The sequence below is a fragment of the Panthera onca genome, chromosome A2 (assembly GCF_046562875.1).
Source record: "Panthera onca isolate mPanOnc1 chromosome A2, mPanOnc1 haplotype 2, whole genome shotgun sequence".
NCBI lineage: Eukaryota > Metazoa > Chordata > Mammalia > Carnivora > Felidae > Panthera > Panthera onca.
Window position 1 is genome coordinate 165,978,223 of NC_138340.1, and position 19,356 is coordinate 165,997,578.

Here is a 19,356-nt window from a genome sequence, read left to right on the forward strand (position 1 = left end):
TCATCAAAAAAGATAATCGTGTTTGATCACACACAGAGTAACGTGGCCCCCAGAGTGGAGGGAAGGGCAGCAGGGGTGCTGAGGAGACAGCACTCAGGCCCAGTTCTGTCAACTGGAGTCTTGTCAGCTGAGAAGACCGATGAACCAAGAGGAGAAACATGGGGTACGAAGGGTGTGTAGCCCGCTGTCCCCGTCTGCTCAGGTCATGTGCACAAGGAGGGAAAACTTGACATCAGTCTTTCCGCTGCAGCACCTGCCATTGAGGGAGGCTCTCACCAGCTTGCGCCCGAGACGCGCACTGACGGCCCTTTCTTCACGGCCTCTGCTGCTGAGGTCAGCGAGTCTTTAGGAGGGACAGTCAGAGCCGCGTCCCTCTGGGGGCGCCTCCCCTGTGTCCCCAGGGCCCGTGGCCGCTCCTCTGTCAGCATCTCCACCAGCTGCTGTGGCCAAGTCCGGGCAGGAGCAGGAAACGAACTCTCCTCAAGTCTCTGCTGATTGGTCACTTCTGAAAAGAGCTTCCTCTCGTGCCGGCATCCACTGGAAGCGCTGCCGCTGGCCCGTGGGATGTGACCATCCTGCCCCACTTCCAACCTCCCTCATCCTCTCTGCCTGACCTTCACGCTCCCTCTTTAAAACCCTCTCCACATGCAGCCACGTGCGTGTCGGTGAGCAGAGGCAGGACAGTGAGGATGGTGACGCAGGGGCTTCTGGGAGGGTGGAGCCCAGCAGAGCCTCCCAGGGTGACTGGGACTTGGGCAGACAGCAGAGGAAACAGCTCCAGGTGAGGAGGACAGAGAAGGTATTGAGGAGGGCATCAGGATCACCAGTGTGCAGGACGTGGGGACTGTCTTCTGTCCCACCAGAAAACCCCGTGTCCCCGGCGGCCACTTGTGGTGCTTGGAAACCACCACGCAAGGACCACAGAACATGCTTTGTCACCGTCCTGTGCTTTGTGTACATCTCATTACTTTGGGGGATATTTTCTAAAATTTTGTTTAACGTTTATTCACTTTTTGAGAGACAGAGACAGAGTGTGAGCAGGGCAGGGGGCAGAGAGAGAGGGAGACACAGGATCCCAAGCAGGCTCCAGACTCCGAGCTGTCAGCACAGAGCCTGACGTGGGGCTTGAACTCACGGACTCTGAGATCATGACCTGAGCTGAAGTCGGATGCTTAACCGACTGAGCCACCCAGGCGCACCACTTTGGAGGATATTTTCTAACACTTTCTGGAAGAAAGACTCAAGGGCAGAGTTCCGTGCCTGGGATTGCAGGGCTGCGGTGGTGAGGGCGGGCTTTGCTGGCTCAGCAGCCTTTTCACTGACTAAACTCGAGTGGCCTCTGGTCCCGGAGCAGCTGTGGGGTACAGACCCGGCCGCCAACCGGGTGTCCACAGCGGGGAAGGCTATAGAGGTGGGCGGCCCCTTCACTGGAACCGATTCTAGAGCCTTGGCTGATAGGATTTAGGAGCCAGCAGGGCCTTGAGGCTGGCGTAGCCCAGTGGGTCATGCAGCACTAGACCCAGGCTCCCCTGAATAAACCCAGGTAAGGGAACACCCTGTGATGGCTGCTGTATCTGCTGGCAAAATCCTGGTGACGGTGACACTGTGACCTGTATGCCATCCAGTCATGTTCTTCTGCCTGAAGAAGTGGCCGGAGGGAGAGTGAGGAGACGCTGTGGCTCAGACAGGTGTCCGTGGTCTCTGGTTCATTTCTGGTTAGAGATCACACCTTTTGTTTATTTAACAAGTCGCTATAAAGAGGCAGTGTGCTGTAGCTGCTGAGAGCACAGACCTGTTTGGGTTCCAATCCTGATTCCTCCTCGGATTCCCTGGTGACCTTGGGCATGGCGTTTCGCGACCCCGACACCACCTGGTTTGAACCCCTGCTGACCCCTGGCCAACAAGACATTGGTCAAGTTACTTACCCTCCCCGTGCTCGTGTTTGCATCCTCAAAACAAGGCTCATGCCTGTCTATAGCATTATTTTTTCAACCGAATTAATGTTTATAAAGCATTTGAAAATGCATGGCCAACATTTGCAAAAAACAATTCAAAATGAATCATAGACCCAAAACTAAGAGCGAAAACTGTAAAACCTTAGAAGAAAACAGGGGGGTAAATGCTCATGACCTTGGTTTTGGCAAAGGATTCTTAGATGGAGCACAAAAAGCACAAGCTATGAGAGGAAAAAAAAATAGGTAAATTGGACTTGATCAAAATTAAAAGCATTTATCCTTGAGGGTCTAGCTCAGATGTCACCTCCCCCGTGAAGCCTCTCCTCATCCCCCCAGACAGAATGGGTTTTTGTAATGATGACGGTGGTCATCATCGCACAACAACATTATACAACAGCAGTAGCAGATGTGCTATTGAGCCCATCCTTTGTGCCAGGCATTGCTTTCAATTTGCCAACTCACTCTTCTTGTCCACCTGAGACTAGGTTGTTACCATCTCTAGTGACAGGAGAAACTGAGGCACACGGAAGCCAGCAATGGGCCCAGGTCTCTTGGCACATCCTCTGCTCCCACAGCCCGTGCTCCAGACGCCCTTGTGGGGCCTGGAGCAGACTGAGCGCTGTAGAATCTGGACTCCCGTCTGCAAACGGGAGCCCCCATGGACTGCCTCTCACCCTCGCGCCCCTGCATGTTGTCGGACCACCATAAATCCTGCAGGGGAGAGAGGCCAAGGGAGACAGTCGGGTCTTGAACCCCAGACCAGACGCCTCAACTCTATTCCATAGTTAACAGAAGGCCATTTCAGGTTTTGTGTAACAGAATGCCATGATAAAGGTGGTGTTTTAGGAAAGACTGATCAGGAGGGCCAAGTAGGAGGTGAATTTGGGGAGGGGGTGACAGGAGCAGGAACACCTGTTCCCAGTGGATGTGCCAGGGAGGCACCACCCACCTCAGGCTAGGTTGTGAGAAACCCCCCGGCAGGAGGGGAGTGGCTGTGTTCACACCGTGGGGGCCAGGCCAGGGACTGTGGGGGTCGCAGGCCAAGAAGGTGAGGTGCTCCCGTGGGCATCAGGACCCGAGGTGATGGCCGGGGTGCTGAACAGAACATGGAGAGTGGAGAACTCAGCCACTCTCCCCAGTACATACCCTCCCCGTGCCACCATTCACAGAGCCACACCGCGTCCCTCGCCTCTGAGCCGAGCTCCACTGGAACATCTGAAGGAAAAGGTAAAACGTCTCCCAAGCAAAACGCACTCTTAGGTACAACTTGTTTCTTTTCATTTCCTTCCATTAAAAGTAAAACCAAGGTGATAAAAGTTTTAACATCTATCACAGCAAATTTTACTCACCCAAAATATTAATTGGCTGCGTCTGATTTAATTCAAAAATTTATTATAGGCTTAGAATACATAAAAGAAGTTAAAATCTAGTAATACATCTTACCCTTAGGCAAACTCATAAGAACAGCTACTGAAGTTAAATTAGGATGTATACTTGTGTCTGGAAGTTTTCCAACTCGTTTCGGGATGAAGTGAATGCTGTAAGCGCCAGGAGCCCAGAGCAGAAAACTAACACTTGGTGGTCCTTTCAGATCTACTGTCAGTGAGGACCATCTGGGGAAATTGCCTTTTTTTGCATTTTCAATAAAAAAATTAGTATTTCCACCCTTTCCTGTACTCTGCAAAATACCCTCTCTCTGTGGTCTCTTAAATGACACTGACAGTATGTTTTTCTAGAATTTCGTTAAAAGCCTGAGCCTGGGTGGCTCAGTCGGTTGAGCATCCAACTCTTGATTTCAGCTCAGGTCATGATCCCAGGGTTGTGGCATTGAGGCGCGCATCAGGCTCTGCACCGAGCACGAAGCCTGCTTTAGATTCATTCTTTCCTCTCTTTCTGCCCCTCCCCCGTCTCTAAAATATAAAAGAAAAAATAAAACAAAGAAAAGAAAAGCACCAGATTTGAGTCCCGTTCCTGGTCCATATGTAGAAGTCGGCACTTGGCCAGTTGCTACCAGTGTGTCCAAAGCCTTGCGGACACGGAAGCGGGGATTCCTACAGAAACACAGGGCAGAGCCGGTCAGCACCTCGGAGAGCGCAAATGCTTTGTCTGCAAGTCGTTACCTTAAGAGACCTTAGGTTTCTCCGGGGTCACAGGTCGTAAATTTGGCTGCAGGTTGGAATCAAGTGGGATGTTTTCTAAAAATCCTGATGCCTGGCTCTCAGCCCTCGATACTGATAGTGGGCTTGGCTGATGGACCAGGCAGTGGGGTTTCTAAGAGTTCTCTGGATCATTCTCGGGGGCCATCAGCATTCAGGAACCATGGACCCAGACCATCCTCTTCTCCACAACTGGGTCACCACCACCCAGCGGGTCAGGAACAACTTTGCTTCATGTCACCCCTTCGCCTAGACCTTGGTTCACTCAATGCCGTCAGCGGCTGTCTCCTGGCTGGTGTCCCCCACTGTCCCCTTGTCAGCACCCTCAGATGACCAGGCCAGCCACACGGTCCCCCGTTCACGGTCTCGCTTCCTTCTCGTCGCCAGAAAACTCTCATCTGACTGTGATGCTCCCCTTCTCAGGCCACCATCAAGGGCTTCCTGCTGCTGGTGGGGCACCTGCCCTCCCCTGGCCCCCCCGCCCCCCGCCACCATGCCCCTGACAGGACAGCCTGCAGGAGCCTCTGTCCACCTCCACCAATACCCTGTGCCCACTTTGTCTCTGCTTTCACACTGTTTCTTCTCTGTAACCAGCTTCTCATCTCTGTGCTGTCTTCACTGAGGCCTCAGCGTGAGCAGCACTTTCTCAAAACCCTATCACTTGCCGTAGCCCTTGAGGACTCTATGCTGAGTGAAAGACAGATATTGTATGATTCCATTTATGTGTGGTGCTTAGAGTCTCCAGATTAGTGGAGACAGACAGTGGAACAGGGTATGGGGGGCTGGGGAGGGATGGGGACTAGTGTTTCATGGGGACAGAGTTTCAGTTTGGGAAGATGGAAAGTTCTGGAAATGGTGGTGGCGATGGAGGCACGACAGTGTGAATGTACTTAATGCCACAGGACCGGACACTCAAACACAGTCATGGTGGCAAATTTTGTGTTAGATGTATTTTTCTGCGATAAAAAATGTTTTGCCCATCACTTTCTCAGTGAATCCTTTGGCCTAAGTTAGGGATTCCTGTTACACGTCCCCAGAGCTGCACCTGCACCCTCAGAACATTTTCCTGGTAAAGTTTGTCTTCTTTACCAGACTCTAAGTAGAATAAAAGCCATTCTATGTCCCACCCCATTAATCACCGCGCCTCCTGTGATTGGCACAGAAAAGGCGCCACTAAATAATTTTTAATGAATAGCGAATGAATAAATGCCAGATTTCCAGTTTTTCAGCTCACCCATCTTAATTGCTAGGAAAAATACAATAGCTGAAATAGTCAACACATTTGACGTGCAAGTGCCTAAAGTATCAGACCACAAACTGTTCACGCGTGGAAAGTGATGGCACAGGATGAACGTACCTAAAGATGGCATAGGGCGAACTGTGTGAAGTCTGGAGTCTCTGATTAACCAGAAATGCACATGATACATGCGTGAGTCCCACCTGATCCTGACGCTGCCTTTGTCCCATCAAATAAATGCACCAGGCAGATGCAAGCCACATCCCCAACTTCTGATTTCTTACGAGTACCCTATTTATAGCCACTTCATTGGTTAACACTGTGTTTTCTATCTTCCCAATTAGATATTTATCTTTGAAAACAACATCTACTACTGCGCACACGTCGGGAAGCAGGCCATTCGTGTGGTGTCTACTGGGAAGGAAGGCGTGATCTACAACGGTCTCAGTGACTGGCTGTACGAAGGTGAGTCGCACCGGGTGGGGCAGACGTGGGGGTCTGGGGTCCCACTCCTGCTATGCTGGTGGGGGGGTGGTGGTTTCCTTCCACTTCAGCTGAAAATTAGCCTCCAGTTTCTTAAAGTTCTGCTAAATTAAAAAGACAGTGTTGGAGCTTCAGGGAGCATCATGCTGTCAGGGTTGAGCCCTCACCTGGTAGCCAGGTGTGGAGGGCTTTCCAGAACCCAAGCTCCTCGCCGAAGGGGAAGGGGGCACTCTCCTGGGAGGCGTGCAAATGCAAAGGTTTCTGGACCCCCTCCCAAGCGGTGGCATGCCTTGTCTTGCCTGGGGAGGGAAAGCTGGAAAAGAAGTTAACGGGTGAAGCTTTCCAGAGAAGCCAGTGCAGGTGGTTTGCTGTTCTGAGTGCATCCGCCTTGTTGGACATTTCCCACCACTGGTTTTCTTCTGGCGCCAGAGGACTGAATGCATTATTAAATAACTAAAAATCTGAGCGGGAAGCTCTTCTTAAACATTTATAGTCCGTCTCCGTGCTAATGAGACTTTCGTCGTAACAACAACGATTATGTATCGATTGCTAGTACGTTCCGGTCACTGTTCTGAGCGCTTTCTTACCTGTTACCTCACTTAACCACCTGTCTGTCTCAGCTCAGGCTGCAGAACACTGTGGATGGGGGTGGGTGTGAACAGCAAGCATGTTTCTCACCGTTCTGGAGGCTGGAAGTCCAGGATCAGGGTGCCGGCCAATCTGGTGTCTGATGAAGAGCCCCCTCCGCACTCATAGATGCTGTCTTCTCACTGTGCCCACACATGGCAGAGAGAGGGGAACAGACAGATGTGGTCTCCTCATCCCCTTAGAAGGGCCCTAATCCCATCAGGGGGGCTCCCCCCTCATGACCTCATCACCTCTCGAAGGCCCCACCTCCCAACACCATCATGCTGGGGATTTAGGCTTCAACGTGAGTTTCAGGGGACGCAAACATTCAGCCCATTGTGCCCTCACAACAACATTGTGATGGGAGCCGTATCATTCACACTTCCCACATGATGTAAGGGGAGCTTAAGCGATCAGCCCAGGTTCACACAAAGTTAAGGAACAGGTACCGGGGAGTATCACCGTTCAAGTCCAGGACAATTCCCTTTCCATAAATCCAGGTATGGATCTGGATGCTTACGCACCGGCATTGGGCTGATGAACAGCTATGTGTTCTGAGCCTACCTGCCTGAGACCATGTGGTCACAGTGACAATCCACCATGCTAGGCCGGGTCAAGGGGCGATCAAGGGATGCCCTGGGCATTACGAAGCCCAGGAAATACCATTTTTCCTCAGTGCTATGCACTCCTCAAGCCAGGATCCTGCACTGCGAGGCTTTACGCACCCTGGAGCAGAAAGCAGCTGGATATGTAAGCTTCATGTCACTGCTCGTAATCTCACTGAGCTCCCTGAAGCATAAAGTTCTAAGACTTGATTTCTAAGTTAAAAAAAAATTAAGGGGCACCTGGGTAGCTCAGCCAGTTCAGCGTCTGACTCTTGATTGCAGCTCAGGTCATGATCTCACAGTCATGGGATTGAGCCCTACATAGGGCTCTGTGCTGACAGCACGGAGCCTGATTGGGATGCTCTCTCTGCCCCTCCCCCACTCATGCAGACATCCACGCTGTCTCTCAAAATAAATAAATAAACATTTTTTAAAATAAGCTGAGATAAACGTTGTATACAACAAAATGCACAATCATAAGGACACGCTTAGATGAGTTTGACAGATGTATGTACTATGCACCCTGGTCAAGACATGGAGAATTCCATCCTTCCAGAATGTTCTCCCCCGAGCGGTCCATCTTCTCCACCCACGTCTCCTTTCTCGAGGCCATGACCATCCTGATTTCCGTGCAGCCTGTTTTCCAGCCGGCATGCCAGAACGTGGGTGCCCATCGAGGCTGTCCTCCCCAGTGCAGTCATCCCTCTGGGATGGTTCACTCTAATGTGGATGGTGAGGCTCAGAGTGTTCCGGATTGCACTCAGGATTCTGGCTTTTGAGTTGCTTCCTGGGCCCCGGGAGAGGAAACCTTGAGGTCTTGTTGTCACATCATCCTTGGCCACCTCACATGAGGGTGTCACTGGAACGAAGAGGGAGCCAGTGCCCACTATAGGTATGTTTTGTGTGCACAACCTGCCCCATGAGTGTCAGGCCCCAAGGTCCAGAGAGGTCAGTGCAGTAGCAACCCAGAGGTGCCCCAAAAAGAAAAGGTCCTGGAGTCCTGGCTATAAGAGCCTACGTGGCTCAGGACTAATCTCCTTTAAAAAAAATCCATAACCAGAAGATTTAAAATATCTTTTTTAGTATCTTCCTAATAAAATAAAAAGCTCATTGCTTGGCAATTCAAGTTAAGCTTTTGCTTTAGCAAATCCATTGAAAGGAAATTTTTCTTCAAGGCATTTACACGAAATTGTGTTGGTGTGATAACAGAGCCCCAAATATTTTAAATCAATCACAGCTGATGTGGCAGCTTAAGCTACTTAGTGTTGTTCCCTGGAAGGTTCTATGTGCTGATGCTTGCGTTTCTGACGTGTGGGGGCCTGAGAGCCCCGGGGAATCTTGGTTCAAGTTTGAATAATGGGTAAACTTTCAAGACTGTCCTTTTTCTAAATCTGTGACTTAACTGTTTCACTTCTGGATGCTTCCTTTAAAAAAAATAAAATAAAAACATATACAGGCGGTGGGGGGGGGGGGACACACCCTAAAATAGTGTCTGCAGAGGGCCTGACGTGCCTGGCGACGTTAGCTCTGAGAAGAATCTAGGCTGTGTCTGTGGGAAGCAACCTTACAGTCTGTGGGCTTGTTGGCAGCAAAATGCAGTATCGATTTGATTCGCTTTGTGTCCCGAGAGGAGTCTTAAACACATTGGGCATTTCAGGATATTGACGGCTGAGGGAGAGAGACGAGGCGGGAGACATGAGGGCTGCCGGGAGCCTGCACTGCTTGTCCGAAGGTGTGCACTCTCTCCACGGAAGGTCTGGGCCAGTTGACTGAAGCAACCTTCACTCTAGGAACTCGGCACCGTGTGCCCCCTTGACTCACTGGAGTCCTCAGCCCATGGCGGCCACAGGCTAGTTTTGATCAGCGAAATGCAACCTGTGTTTTGTTGTTCTGGGCAAATGCCGTGCAGTCACACAGAATTTTGATTTTAACACAAGATTGAAAACGGCTCGATAGTGCCCTACGGCCGCCTTAAGGTTTAGTAACGTTGGTTATCTAGAAACGGAAATTAAGATCTCACTGGACCTTTCTGAGAACTCCAGTCCAGGGACCTGTGAAGAAGTCACACTTTCAGGCAAGTCCGTATTATTGTTAACACTGTCTTCACTTCTGCCGTCACCAGCAGACATGTGCGGTATGGTGGTGCAGCCCAGAGCTTTGGGCATGTGATTTCCCAATAACGGGACTTTAAGTCATTACGTTTCCCCTGAACTGCGAGACATCCACACCCCTACTGCCACAGTGGTCATACGCATACTCCAAACCAACACCATCAGTCAGTGCTATGTCCTTATCATGAAATGGCTTATACCCCATCGGGAAGCTAGGATGTGTTGGGGTCATCTGAGAACCAAGTCTTCCCCCCCCACAGAGAAGTCCTTGTCTCCTCAACCCCTCTGAGACAGCGGTGGGCATGAGAGGGAGCAGTGAACTTGGGGCACAGGCTGGAATCACTGGGCTGGAATGGTAGGCGGAGTTGAGAAAGTGGCCTGAAGGGTATTTATTTAATATGTGGTTTAGTATAGATGAAATCCCAGGTCTGAGTTTTCGTCTGAACTAGTCCAGAGCCCAAAGGTACTTGGAAGATGTCAGATCCGAGGACCCTGCTTGGCCGGGCAGCCTGGCCCCGTGCAATGAGCGGGAAGAGTGTTTAATAAGCCCTCAGCCAGCTTCCCTCGTGCCCACTCCTCTTGCTTGGTTTTAGGACTCACATGCCAGGCAGTGCTTAAGTAACAGTGACAAGAGGGAAAAGCCCATGCAGACAGCCACACCTTCCCTGTGCCCATGCCCGGTGCTCCCTGTTGTCCCCTGTCCTCCCATTTCCTATAGCTTCTGTGGTTCCCAGGCACTGCCTCCTCCCCAGAGTCACGGTCCTCATGGCACTCTGTCCTCTGTCCACCTACCGGGGAGCCCTCAGATCCCTCTTCACTGAGCCCTGTGCTGACGGCTAGTGCCCACACGGGGGCTGGTATCGAGGAGAGGGGCATGTGGCCAAGCTGGCCAAAGAGGCCCCCTTCCCAGAGTACATCCCAAGTTCGAGCTTGGAATGTTCTAGAAACACTGTTCACACTGTGGTCAGGCTTGCTGTGAAACAAGGCTAGAGCTTTGCTAGGCTGGCTCATTCAGTGTTGCCCATTTAATGCCCAAGCCTGGTCACGCAGTCCTCACCTGCCATAGTCAAATTTGTGTCTGGAGACTGCAAATCTAGGACAAGACTCAGGCCTGTTTTGTAGGTCTTGACACTGTTTCCTAGACCATCCTTTATGGGGTCGGCACTCATGTCCTGGCAGTTTTTTATCTCATAGAGTTGCTCTGAGAGAAATCAACAAAAGGTCATGTGGGCCCCAGATGGATAAATCAGAGTTTAATGATTCATGTTTTTGGTGTAGTTCCATGTCTTACGGTTTTTATTACTCGAAGAGGCAGGATGTCAACAGGGGAATGGCTTTCGTGGGAACAGGCGTCATTGTGACGAGGGCACATATGGAGATCCGTGGGGTGATTTTGACGGTGTGCATTTTCCGTAGGAGACGGTCTCTTCCCTGTTCATCCAGATCGCGCCTCACTTTCTCAGTTCTATGAAAGCAAAACAAAGCCATCAAGTAATATTTACCTTGGAGCATGTGCCATGATGTCAGTTGAAACTCACGGCTTATTAAATACCTGGTGAGCCAGAATGTCTGCTGCATTCTGTGTCGATGTTCAGTGTGTCCAGCGCCTGCCCGGTGTGTGTGACAAGCAGACCGAGCCAATTGGGACCGCCATGACAGTCAGTCTAGCGCATGGCCCTGGCCTTGGACTGTGAAAAGTAGCTGGGGGAATGTATCACACAACATCTTTTTATCGGTAGGAAGGTGTTTCCAATGCCTCTTAAGCTATTGTTTAGACTTCCTGACCTACATTTAGATAATGATATTTTGCAGTGCTTCTGGGGCCACTCCAATGAGCAGATTCTTGACCAGATTCCTTATTATGAACTGTCTCTGAAGTACCTGGTTAGGGCACTTCAGTTGCCAGCAAACCACCCCAGTAGTAGATCGAAGTGAATTTATGCACCCATCAGGCGTCATTCCAACTGGACTGATCGTTTTAAAATAAGTTACGTGGCCATTCGTTCAACGGACTTGGAATTGTGTTCAAGTCTGTTGTGTTATTCTTCAAGCCATAGATGTGTAGTTCTTTGGACTTAGTGTTGGTTACTTCTCTGATCTTCATGATGGGACATCTTCGGTTAGACCAGGAGATCTCCGTCTGTAAACTGCCACATGCTTGTGACCAGCTTTACAAAGCCGTCCTGTGAGGGTGGCGGAGCTGTGGTTAAGAGTGGGTTTTTCTGTGGTGACTGTGCCTGCATTTGAACACTGGCTTCACCACTTAGAAGCTCCGTGAACCTGGATGAGTGTTTAACTCCTTGTGTCTCTGTTTTTCTTGTCTGCAAAGCAAGGACAGCAGCAATCCATGGTCCCTAAGGTCATAAAGGAAATTGAGTAAAAGCTGATGCCGTTCTCAGCACAGCACCCACGCCGGGAAGTACCACTGGTAAACCCACTGTCACTTTACCTTGTGATTTCCCCAAACAGGAAACACAGCAGGTGCCCCCTCACTTCTTCATCCAGCATTGTGAAGAGTCAGGAGCATCAATGTGTAGCTAACTTTTCCCCAACATCAGTTTTGAAAACTATGAAACTCTCCGCTCGTAAATTATTATCTATAATATCTTTACATAGTTCCAAATCAACCTGGAAAGGATATCTGTATAGACATGAACATGTCTTCAGCAACCTTCTCTCTTCCTTTAGAATCCCAAGCTGGATTCCCATCCCTCACTCTTCCCCGGCACCTGCCACAGAGACAGCACCACAGTCTTCTGACTTGATAAAAATCACGCTTCATGAGGGGCGCCCGGGTGGCTCAGGGGGTTAAGCGTCTGATTTCAGCTCAGGTCACGATCTCATGGTTTCATGAGTTCAAGCCCCACATTGGGCTCTGTGCTGACAGCACAGAGCCTGCTTGGTATTCTCTCTCTCTCTCTCTCTCTCTCTCTCTCTCTCTCTCTCTCTCTGCTCCTACCCTGCTTGCACTCTCTCTGTCTCTCTCAAAATAAGTAAACAAACTTTTAAAAAAATCACACCTCATGAACACTTGTAGAAATTAAATATTTAAAAAAAATTATGTTCCACTTCATCTGTGACTTCTAAGGGAAAATATAGCATGGAAGTAATGAGGAAAATATCTAAAATGTAAGCTTAATGCACTCAGTGTTCAGTGTAACAAAAATGAGCATTTTTCCTGCCTAGCCCTAGTCTCCAGCCCCATAAAGTATTAATGACCCTGACTTGGATAGCATGTGTTACCAGTAGAGAAAAGCTACACCTGTTCACTACTCATTCGACTGTGACATAGGTACAGATGAGGTTCGTTCTGTCCACACTGTCCTCATCTGTGAACAGACGCCTTCAGGTTTCCAGATTCTGGATGTTGGTCCACAGCAGGGAACCGTGATGTCAGGTGTGTGGGGGAGACTGAGACGGCCAGTCTACATCCGCTGGCTGTCCAGGGCCTTCTTGCCCACCGGGCTGGTCTGAGCACCTCTGTGCCCCTCAGATCCCATCCTACCTCCTGCCAGCATGTCTCCCATACACGTGATTCTCCCCTGTCCTCATGGTGCTGCTTCAGACACAGGCATTCTAGACACAGGCAAATTCAGACACAGGCATTCTAGAAACCGTCTGGAGGATGTCAGCTTCCCAAGGAAGTCAGCTGGTCTTCCCTCCTTCACGGTCGGTCATCGGTATTTCAAACATCTCTCCACAGATACAACAACCTGATGATCCAAGAACCACAGTAACTGTGAACCTCATTTTAACTATAAGTTTCACTGTTTATCCCCAGAGATGAAGGAAGTGAGGGTAACACTGGGGACATGGGCGACCCTCTTACCCGGAGTGGAAGGCTGCAGGATCGCAGCTGCCCAGGTCCAGACCCCCCCCCCCCCGGTCAATGCGAGTCGGGGTTACCCACTGAAGGAATAAGACAGGAATGTCTGACTTCCAGTGGGTGCCTCCCGCATGCCGTGCCCCATGAAGAAACTCACTGAATCCCCGTATGAAGCCCGTGAAGAAAGCACTACATTAGTCACAGCTGTGGAAAGTTGGCCTTACCAACCTGCAGGGACTCTCCTGAGGTCACACAGCCAGTAAGTGGCTCCAAATCCAACCCCCCAACCACATGCCTCTTGTGGTACTTTTTACGTTCTATTTTTTGCATATGCAAATAGCCTTGAATCGCTGCTCGGGTTATGAGCCGACCATCACCTTGGTGACAGCTGCTGCAGCCAGCAGCCCTTCTCGTAGCTGGCTCTGTGCAGGGCCTTCCTCAGAGTACGGACTTACCAGCCCAGCGGGCCTGAGTTTGAGTCCCCACTCTGCCCCCTCAGCCACCAGGTGCCTTGCGTAAGTCACGTATCTTTGTACCTTCCTCAAAGGATTATCATGAATGCCTATTAAATGAATGTTTCCATGAAAGCAGAGGCAGAATAAGGTAGCACCACGTGAGAAAGCTAACACCTAATACGTGTTATTATTTACGAGCACGTGGATGTGAGATGCTCCATAAAGATAAACCCCCTGCCTGCCTGTCCTGCTGTCTGCGGCTGCTGATGTCTCGGGTGTGGCAAATCTCAGATGCCAATGTGCCCAGCATAGAAGGTGTCTACCACGGACAGAAGTATTTTTAATGGAGAAGTCAGATCTGCACACGTCCAAGCACAGCGTCTCCACAGCCCACAGCAGAGCGCAGGTGGGCACCGAGGCTGTGCAGCCCGGTTGGGGATTTCTCCCGAGAGACGGGGACCTCCTTGCTCCTAATCTTCCTCTTCTGGACTCCTTGTTCCCCGTGTGGATGTTCACCACCCTCCCGATCACCATGGTGACCAGTTACTTTGGTGTTTAATTGATGTAATAGGTTACTACACCTGTACCCTGGAACACACAGCCAAGAGCTGCGATCTGAATATGCAGTAGACGGACAGTTGGGCAGCAGACCGAGGGAGTTACCCTGGACGGTCTGGGAGTATTCTTCTGATTACGTGGCCGAAGTCGAGGTGAGGCAGCAATGCACACTGAAGAAGGAACAACACTCTCCTTCTAGAATGTCTGGATGGAGGCCCGAGCCATGTGGGATGGCGGCCAGGGACCTGTGAGGCGAACACAGCGTCCGTGTGAGAGAACAGTAGAAGTCTGATCTGGAGTGTGCCTTGCAATTCTGTGCTAAGCCAGAGCTCGTGGCTCATGCCTGGCAGCTTAGCTCTCTCTGCTCCCCAAAGCTTAGCTCTCTGCTCCCCAAACTTAAGCCCTGTCAGGTGGGGCAGGAAGGAGCCAAGAGAGGCCAAGTCAGTCTGTGAATAACAAAACGCACAAGCAAAGAAAACCAAATACCACCTCTGGAATTCACACCAACACATAGACTCTCTCGCCGTGATCGCACATGCCCCTAGATCGGAGTGGGACTGGGGTGGGGGCCCTGGTCCCCACAGTCACCAGGGTCCCAGGCTGCTGGGGCTGCCCTCTTCCCAGCCTGGAGATGACACCAGCGGGCACCTCTGTTCACAATTTATTGTCCATAACTCGCCAGCAGGGCCCAGGGAGTACCATGCCAGCAACCTCAGAGCAGGGAGAACCAGACAAAGCAACATTAAAGGTTCCACATCTGGGCTGCGCTCTTGCAAATGGCAGACCTCAAATCTGGGCACCAGAGCAGACGAGGAATTAGCTGCAGGGATGTTGGGATCTCTTAGAATCAATGAGAGGGTTAGAGGACCAGATTCAGAAAACAGCCAGAGATCAACGGCAGCAAAGGGGATCCCACAGGGCCAATCGAGTTAGAATGGACGCTGGGAGGTGGGGGACGTGGGAGGAGGGCAGTGGGGAGGGGTGCCCTGCCTGCCAGAGCACACGTGATGTTAGTGAATTGCTAAAAGGAGAAATGCCACGTTCCTCACGCCGGACCATCCATATACCACTAAGGCAGGATATTCCCAGAAACAGCTGGGGTCTGTAACTTTTTACCATTGCAAACTCACCACGTTGCATACTAATGGCAGGTAGCTGAGAGGACTGGTCAGAATCACTATCCTGCGTGATTGCTTCCATGGGAAGGTTGATAAATATCATTCGCCACCTTGCAGGTCAGCTCCGTTCCTCCCGGTGTCTCCGCGGAGTCCGTGAATTAGTGCGGGTGGTTCCCATGAGCATCTCTTGACTGCAGGGGAGAGACCAGGATGGTTGGGGCCCGTCTAAGCCTGGCCATTGTGCGGCACGGAAACAAGTTAACTGCAAACCTCAGGTTCTCAGAACCAGAAGCTAAGACTTTGTTCATAAAGGCAGCATAGGCTTTGTTAGTGTCGTGGAAAGATGACTGATGATTTGAATTCCACATGGGGACATGATTGGCTTGAACTTGTGAAATGGGAAATAAGAGAAGTCGAAGGGGGAAACGTTCTCTCAAGATAGGGGAAGAATTCCCACTGGTCTTGAGAAATCTGGCTGACGATGACCAAATCCTGAGAGATTTTGATAAATAATGTACGATGTTCAGTGGTTATATTTTTAAAGCTTTTTAATTATGCATTGATTGCGAGATTAAGACAAGCACACCTCCATCTTTTTGTTACAGAGGCTTAATGAAATTTGAGTGTTTGTGGCTAAAATCCTTTCATGCCCTTGGGAGCTGCAACTCATTTTAGTCTTCTGGTGTTCTTACATCGCTAGGACATTAGATGCTTTACCCTAGTATTGAGAGTTTGTTAACACAGTTCTATGAAAACTTGAAGGAAGACCTATTGGGCTCCGTGCCGTGTGTACTTGAAACAGTTTCATCTGAGACTCAGACACCCCACCCACGCCTTTCCATCTATCCATCAGACCTGCTTCCCTAACCTCTTCGGGCCATATTTTCTTTTCCCTGTTCTGAAAATATTGTTGGGATGAAACGGTTAACTCCACACTCCCTTCTGTCACTAACGTTTCCATATTTAAATATCAGTGCTATAAACACATAAGACGGCATAAACTCTGTATTGAAGCCAGATGACTGCAATGAATGAACGAATGAAATATTCACCTGCCCTCCCAGGTACTTAGTGGGTGTGCTGGAGCAAAGATCACCAGTCGTCAACAGTGGAGACAGAGCTCAGGCATGTCTCCGTCTCCTCTTCCCTTCCGCTCTCCCACACACGCAGGGCACTCGTGTGGTAGGAAAAGCTCATCAGGTGATTCTGATACCACTTCTCCCTACCCTCTGGTGAAACTATCCGCTCTAAAGGAATCAGCTCGCTTTTCTTTCTTTTACCCCTGTTTTCCTTGCTTTCTATAAAATTTGCACGATTAGTATAACTTTTTTGTTCTAGAGCTGCTTTGCTTTTTTGGATAAGAGCTGCTAAGAGCTCTTTGCTAAGAGCTGCACTTGGGAAGGTACAGGGGGGTGAAATGGCTGTTCAGCTTCTCCACGGTGGGGGGCAATCTGAACTCGGAGTCGTGGAGAAGACCGGTTCTAGGACCAGTGAACAGAAGCATTGGACTTAAGGAGTCAGGTTCAGGTTCAGGTTGATTCACATTCTTGTTCATCTTCCTGACCCTGGAAGAGGGTGTCCCGGGAAGGTCAAGCAGAGGGAGGTCACTGCCATTGTGTTGGGTTGTCCTGAAGCGCTTCCTGCGTCGGGCAGAGGTCAGACATGCAGGCCTGATGTCTCCAACGGCACGAGCTTGTGACTCTGAGCCCCAAGCACACCCCAGAGCCCCGGGGCCCGGCAGTCCTCAGGGAGACAGTGTCTGCTCCCTCTCGGCTCAGGCTGGTAGATCAGCATACATTCCACACAAGGCCACGCATTGTGCGTTCAATGGAAGGTAGACACCTCAGCCTGGGAACTACTGGGTGCTGGCTATCCCCAAAGAGGATGTGACCTTCCAGCTCTCAATGGAAAAAATAATGCATTCGGCATGTTGTTCTTTTTACAGAAACAAGGGCATCTGGCACTTGCTTTGTTAAAAGAAAACCCAAGCCCTTGCGTGGACACTAAGCCTGTGAAATGTTGGGATTTTAAATAGATGTTCCTGGGAAGGCGCCCAGCCAGGAGGCTGCCATGTCACTTCCTGGAGGAATCACATTGTGCCCAGCCCTCAGGACAGAACCGCCTGACCCCTGAAGGTTCGGGATCAACTCTTTCTCTGCTCCGCACCGTTACCCTTTGGGTTCTTTTATGTGTTCAGCTCAGGCTGCCTTAATCACACCGTGGCTTCCCTTTCTCCCCATCACATGGCTTCCATTAAAGGTCAGCTTGTCCCCAGCTCCAGGTGGTTACCCCTCTAATCCTTGTGCCCGTGTCTCCAGACCGGTGTGAGGACGGTGAGGGATTTGCACGTAACGAGTCCATTCCCCAAGGAGGATGTTCCAAGGCTTAGTAATGGCACACGTGCCCCTCATTTATTCAGGAGTTGCACCCCGAGCCTCTGCTATGCCCCCAGTGTGGCTTAGTCACTGCGAGAACACAGAGCCCAACGTGGCGTGGGCCTTTATGAAGCGCAAGGAGAGGAGGAGAGGAGGGAGGTGCGTGATTCGGACCCTCCCTTCATGGGATCGACATATGGCGGCTGCCTGGGAGGCGGGGACTATCCTGTGCAACAGCCCGTATTCGCATCACCGGGTGTGCGTTCATGCGTTTATCCTGCGCCAGATCCCCCCTCCCCCAGGGTCCTCTTAGCAAACAAAGATGCTTTGTGATCCGGATCTGCCTGCAAGACGTTTATGTAATGCAAGGTGGTATTTAGTCAAATCCTAATTATGTGAGGCAAGTCTCCCGTACAATGTAGACACTTTCGGCAGAATAACGTATTCTGATTGAAGACTGCAAAACATGAAAATCAGAAAACCAAGCAGCTATTTAATGTGTTCATTCAAGAGCTCATTCTTCAAACTTTTTCCCAAATGTCCTCCCGTCAAGAGATTACCAGTACATCCTCGTCTCCAGGCTCTTTTCCCATTTCTGTCTTTCACCAGACCCTGCGAGGTGTGACCTAGCATAAGCTCGTCCTCCCGGGGAGACTTATGGAGTAGTAGCTAGGGGGAAGCCGGCGACGAGAACATTTGTGGCCGTCTCCCTGCACCATCACCTCCCTGAGGATGATACCCTAAGGTAGACAGGCAGGGGTGGCCCGGGCTTCCCCTTCCAGCTCTCATGGATGGAGCGTTCTCTCCCGCGTGCCAGGGCAGGGAAGGTGGGTGCCCACCCGGCAGTACCCTCCAGTGGGGCTCCCCCTGGCGGCCAGTCAGTCACCACTCCCGGCCTCTGGCCTCTCCACCTGCCACTGGCAAAGGGTGTTGGGGATCCCAGGAGGCTCTGGAATTTAAGGACAGAGAAACAGACCTGAGCACTTGGCATCTCCTCCCCAAAATACTCAGCCTTCCAGAAATTCTCCATTACTTCTAAGGCAAATTCAGGTTTCCATGGACTCTTCAGGGAGCATAAGGGGTCATACTTTGATGGCCATGCACATTACAAGAAAATAAAGCCCGAAATGAAAGAGAAGTCGTCCTGGGTGGTTATGGCCATAAGTTCGTGGAAATGCAGGTGGGGCGCTGGTTCTCCTAACAGCTGCGGTCTGTCCAGTGGCTTTCCTAGCTCCGGCCCCCACTGTGTCTCATCTCCAGAACGCTGGGGTGCGGGCTCTCTCTACAGGCCAGGGTTTTATAGGATTATTTTTGTCTCATTGTAGCATTGAACTGAGTCTGGAAGAATCATCAGTAAGGGAAAGTAAAGCTGAAAGGGGAACTGAAAACCATGTAAAAGAGAGCTTTGGGGTTCCGGGGAAATAGCCTTTGCAGTGTCATGAGTCTTCGTTGACTCTGGTTCACACGACGCAGGAATAGAAAAAGGGACGGATGTTTTCCGCCCTGAGATCTCCAAAGCAGGCTGGCACCTAGACTGAGGACATGAGCCACAGAGGAGTGTACATGTGTGTGAGAGACAGAAAGAGAGACAAAGATCCCAAGTAAGCCGCTTAATTAAATACCTACTTTGGGGCACCTGGGTGACCGGGTCAGTTAAGCGCCTGACTTCGGCTCAGGTCATGATCACGCAGTTTGTGAGTTCAAGCCCTGAGTGGGGCTCTGTGCTGACAGCTCAGAGCCTGGAGTCTGCTTCGGATTCTGTCTCCCTCTCTCTCTGCTCCTCTTCTGCTCATTCTCTCTCTCTCTCTCTCTCTCTCTCTCTCTCTCTCTGTCTCAAAAATAAACATTAA

At 50.6% G+C, this 19,356-nt stretch overlaps 1 protein-coding gene across 4 annotated transcripts in view; it reads left to right on the plus strand.

The window, feature by feature from the left end:
* DPP6 (dipeptidyl peptidase like 6) overlaps positions 1 to 19,356 on the plus strand; it is an 856,594-nt gene that overhangs the window by 719,868 nt on the left and 117,370 nt on the right. For all 4 annotated transcript variants that reach the window (XM_078437168.2, XM_078437166.2, XM_078437169.2 and 1 more), the window contains exon 8: positions 5,693 to 5,813. In XM_078437168.2, coding sequence (XP_078293294.2) covers positions 5,693 to 5,813 — 121 coding nt within the window. The remainder of the gene's footprint in view (positions 1 to 5,692; positions 5,814 to 19,356) is intronic.